We start from the raw sequence: 4,935 nt of genomic DNA on the forward strand, positions 1-4,935 counted from the left end.
AAAGCTAAGTAGGGACTGGTATGGTTTCAAATTGGATTGGGCACTGCAATGTTGCGATTCCTGCGTTACATGGGGTTGGACTAGATGACCCTAGGGGTCCCAACTCTACGATTCTATGATTCCCAAGAGATTTCGTTGTAACACGCTCCGCTTCATCAGAACGCGGAAGTGGGCTGCAGTCTAAGGGACCTTATGAAGGGTGCCGACACAAGCCACTTCTTGCTTTTGCTACGACAGACTGACACAGAGCTGCCCGTTAATTTGATAATTCACTGAGCTTGTCTTCTCGGTTTCCGGAGTCTGGCGCTTCTCTCAGCAGTTCAGTTGCAGCAAAGCCGCCTTCCCTACGCTGTTCCTCTCGAGACGTTTCCGGACTACAAGTCCCATAATTATTGGCTATGACTTCCTGCATAGGGAGACGCAGTCCTCTATGACTAGAGTCGCAAGGCGTCGAACAGGAAGTGATGTATTACGTCAGCGCCAGTCAAGGGCAATGTTCCTGGGCTGGAGAAGAGCCCTCGTGCGTCGCTGAGGAGGTTCCGAAGCAGCGACGATGGCGCCGGGTGGGCAAGCAGCGGGCGGAGGAGGCAGCTCCAGCGCGGTGACGCCCGAGGGGCTGCGGGGCTGGATCCGGGGCGCCTACCGCTTCGCCACAGACCGCAGTGACTTTCGCAGGTGGGAGGAGTATTGATACGAAGGAGGTTCGGTCTCCTCCCAGGGCGGTGGGATGGGGAGGGAGGAGGCAGCCGAAGGAGGGAGAGCCGCCCTGGGCTGTGCGGTGTCTCGCTTGTCCCACTGTGAAGCATGGGGGGCCTCGCGTACTGTAAGGATGTACTGTACAGTTGGTCGACTACGTTAGACCAACACGGCTACCTACCTGTAACTAGTAAATTCCAAAGTAAATACGCGGTTTGACGTTCACGGTTTTAAAAGGGCCTCGTGAGGGGTCCTGTAGCTGGCCAAGTAAAAAAGAAAAACCGACTGATTAGGTGTGTCTGAAGGGTTCCGACTGGCATTAACACATTTCGTTTTCTGTTCTTTCACAGCTTCGTTTCTTTTAATTTTTCTAAAAAACATTTTTTTATTTTTTTATTTTTTTTCAAAATAAAGTGGAATACATCCCCCCTATCTAACATCCCCCCCTTCCCATCCTCAAAAAACATAGCATTTTCAGTGTTGAAAAGGCTTCCCCTGATAAACAGGAACTAAAGAACAAACCAGCATTAAACAAAAAGCCAAAACATCTCCTTAGGTTGTTCTGCCCATACTAAATCTACTCCCAGGATCCCTTGCCCTTCTGCCTATCTTCATTTTTCCATTAGTGTCGGAATTGCATTTGCAATTTTTCTCAGACAGCACTTTTTAATGTCCTCTGGCTCTGCGAGTTTTGCATCCATTCTGATCATAGATTGAAGCAATCTAGCTTGAGGAATATTAGCATGTAGTGCCCACAGGAAAACTGAACCCTGGGTTCTGCATTAATAATAATAATGATAATAATAATAAATTTTTATTTATACCCCGCCCTCCCCAGTCAAAAACCGGGCTCAGGACGGCTTACACCAACAGAATTACAATAAAACATAAAAACAATTAATTAAAATACAGATTAAAATACAGTATTAAAATTTAAAATGCAGCCTCATTTCAAGTAGTCCATAAATCCAAGCCATGAGGGAGGAAAACACAGGGGTCATTACACTAGTTAAATGCAGCCTCACCTCCAGAGGAACTTGTGTAGTGAGTAAGCACTTCTACTGCACTTTGGTTACGGCAGGTAGTTTTGAATAGAATGTTCTGTTAGTAACATGCTGCTACGGTATATATACTGGTAGTGCACTTCTGTGGATGTCTTGTCAGATGTCAGTCCCACTGAGTTCAGTGGAATGATTGCAGTAAGAATGTCATGTATTCATATCTGGTATTGGTGTCTCTAGGCAAGAAATCCAGCAGAATTGTGCATAAATGTGATATTAGCTACCACTTTTCAGACTCTTAACCCTACTTTGTATTTGTTTCAGGAACCTCATAGTTAACCTGGGTCTCTTTGCAATGGGAGTTTGGGTAGCTAGAAACTTAACAGACATCGATTTGATGGCACCACAGCCTCCTGCATAGCAGAAACGGTGAGTAGCCAGGATTGTGGAAATAGTGCAGATTGTATCTATCCTCTTAATTTGTCTCATCAGAATCAGATCAATAGTTAAGTGAAGGGTTGAATAAATAGGACCCTGCTTTTCTGTGTAAGTCTCATTTCCCAAACATGAATGCCATGGGCAGATCCTTTGATAGCACCCATTCCATTGAACTTGCCTGTATCTTTTTGACAGAATTAAAACTTAGGCTGAGGGTCACCCTTTCAGATGGTTCGGGACCACAATTCCCATCATCCCTGACCACTGTTCCTGCTAGCTAGGGATCATGGGAGTTGTAGGCCATAAACATCTGGAAGGCCGAGTTTACCAATGCCTGTCCTAAACTAAAGTTGGACTGAGAACTTGCTACTGAAAGTTGAAAAACACCAGAAATGGAAGAGCTACAGGAAACTGTCATGAAAAACTTCTTTATCCAAAAATCATATTCCTGTTCTAGAACAGGGTTGAGGAGCCTTTTTGGCTCTGGGGGCAAGATCTTTATCTGGCTCCACCCTATGGACCAGCTTTGACAGGTGGACAGGGCAATCCATGCCACATGATTGTCAGGTGGGTCCCCCCCCCAACACCAAAATCACTTGCACTCCCTGTGATCCCATCTGAGCATGATTGGGGGGTGGGGTGGCTGAGCGCTCTTTACAGGGGTTTCTCCTCCTCTTAAGTCAGTCCCCTCTCCTGTGCTCAGATGGGATTGTGCGGACTGAGTGCAAGAGAGCAAGAGCTGAGCACTCTTGCAGCACTCTGGGGTGATATTTAAAAAGGTGGCAGGAACTGCTGCAGAGTGCCTGATTGCTCTCTTAGGCCCAATGATCAGCAGAATCAGGCATAGGCAAATTCAGGCCCTCTAGATGTTTAGGACTACAATTCCCACCATCCCTAGCTAACAGGACCAGTGATCAGGAATGATGGGAGTTGTAGTCCCAAACATCTGGAGGGCCAGAGTTTGCCTATGCCTGATCTAGAACTTTCATAGTCTTGAAACTTGTGATTGCTATTACTTTAAGCATTCTGAACTTCATGGACATTTCCACAAATGTTTGTATTTCGATAGAGTTAATATGACACGGGGTTCCCTGTGTAATTTGCCTTAAACAATTCAAAGCACAATATTTTTAGTTACCTTTATAGCCTGTCATTTTCAAGCAAGGAGAATAAATTGAAAGAAATGTCTATCAGATAATTTTGTAGCCAAGCGCTGGATGGCTGAAATTGTTGAATATCTTGACTTCTGTTACATAAATTACACTGGCAGTCCCCAAACTATGTATTCTGAAAACTTGTTGCACCTTAGGTTGAGCTATGAAAAGACTGTTTATAGTTCAGGTTGAGCTATGAAAAGACTGTTTATAGTTCTCTAAGCTTTGTTTTATTTTATGTTTCGTTTGTCTGGAGGGAAATATATTAAATATTTTATGAGATTTTGTGTTTGTAAATTATTGTTAGTATTTGAATAACTTCTGTATCAACTTTATTATTGCAATGTACACCAAACTATTCCTGCCAACCTAGCAGTTCGAAAGCACATCAAAATGCAAGTAGATAAATAGGAACCGCTGCAGCGGGAAGGTAAACGGCATTTCCGTGTGCTGCTCTGGTTTGCCAGAAGCGGCTTTGTCATGCTGGCCACATGACCTGGAAGCTATACGCCGGCTCCCTCGGCCAATAATGCGAGATGAGCGCGCAACCCCAGAGTCGGTCACGACTGGACCTAATGGTCAGGGGTCCCTTTTACACCAAACTATGCTGCATCTTTATTTAAAACAAGTGGAATTGAGCAAGGTTTGATTTCTTGGAAGACCAAGTGCAGAGTTTTCATTTTTTTACCTATACAGTTCCAGTTCAAACAGCATGTTGTGATTAGATATGGAATTGTTAAAGCAAATTTGGGTGTTTATGTTGCCTTTGGATACAGAGGGTGATAATCACAGTGAGAATAGACCTACTGAAATAAATGAACTTTACCGCAAGTCCCTTGATTTGATAGTCTTATTTTCAGTATGCTTTAGAACAGGTATCACTCTTCAGATTTATTTTCCTTCTGCCACAAAGCTAGTTTGAAATGACAACTGTGTTGCACAAGGTATTAATAGCTTATGGGGCCTTGTCCACTTATTGGAAAAGCTGTATGTTGTTCACTTGTGCAGTAGCCTATCATCTTAGACCTCCAACTTTTCCTTACAGATGTGAATGAAGTAGATCTGCATGAAGTCTGAGTTTCTCTCTTGCTTTATGACCAAATGAATTGATTCATCACTGCGTTGATTTACATGGGATGTTATCTGCAATGCAGCTTCTTATTGAAGCAATTGGAGGCATCAGCATTGTGAGTGAAGGACTAGAGAAAACACCGAGGCAACAATTTACCTGTACATTTCTTTTTATCATGTTCACTTCGCTTGCTTGGGAGCACTATTGAGTCCAATTAATGTCGTACCTTCTGTTCTATTTTTGTCAGAAAATGTAAGTTCTTTTGCAAATGGAATCAACTTCTGTACCAAGAGTTTAACAGATTCTGAAGTGTGAAATAAAGACATGCCAATGCATTGGACTTTTTCATTTTAATAGGAAATTTCAGCTTACAAAAACAAGGTAAAAAGAGTAAAGATTTACAAAAATCATAAAAACATGGTTCATATTTCACACTTAAAGAAGTAACAAGCCCCAGTCCTGTGTTTTTAAGTAGGACATGTTAACTATTCAAAGGGAAAATACATTTTTAAAAGGCCTAGGCGACCCTTTACTTATGAACTATTTTCAGCCAGCATATAGAGTTGTGTGGTAC

General features: G+C 43.0%; 1 protein-coding gene across 1 annotated transcript; it reads left to right on the forward strand.

Annotated features, from left to right (window-relative positions):
* Positions 1-463: 463 nt before the first annotated feature.
* Positions 464-4,694, forward strand: TOMM6 (translocase of outer mitochondrial membrane 6). The gene is made up of 3 exons (XM_035121768.2): positions 464-675; positions 2,022-2,126; positions 4,335-4,694. Exons 1-2 carry the CDS (start codon positions 554-556, stop codon positions 2,116-2,118), a joined length of 219 nt encoding a protein of 72 aa, XP_034977659.1. The 5' UTR covers positions 464-553; the 3' UTR covers positions 2,119-2,126; positions 4,335-4,694.
* The last annotated feature ends 241 nt before the right edge of the window (positions 4,695-4,935 follow it).

This window comes from Zootoca vivipara, chromosome 7, assembly GCF_963506605.1.
Source record: "Zootoca vivipara chromosome 7, rZooViv1.1, whole genome shotgun sequence".
Classification (NCBI taxonomy): domain Eukaryota; kingdom Metazoa; phylum Chordata; class Lepidosauria; order Squamata; family Lacertidae; genus Zootoca; species Zootoca vivipara.

What these genes read in the sequence shown, in the direction of transcription:
- TOMM6 (XM_035121768.2), top strand. Translation starts at nt 554, where the DNA reads ATGGCGCCGGGTGGGCAAGCAGCGGGCGGAGGAGGCAGCTCCAGCGCG. An exon ending in GACCGCAGTGACTTTCGCAG is followed by an intron (nt 676 to 2,021) that starts GTGGGAGGAGTA and finishes TATTTGTTTCAG; the next exon opens with GAACCTCATAGTTAACCTGG.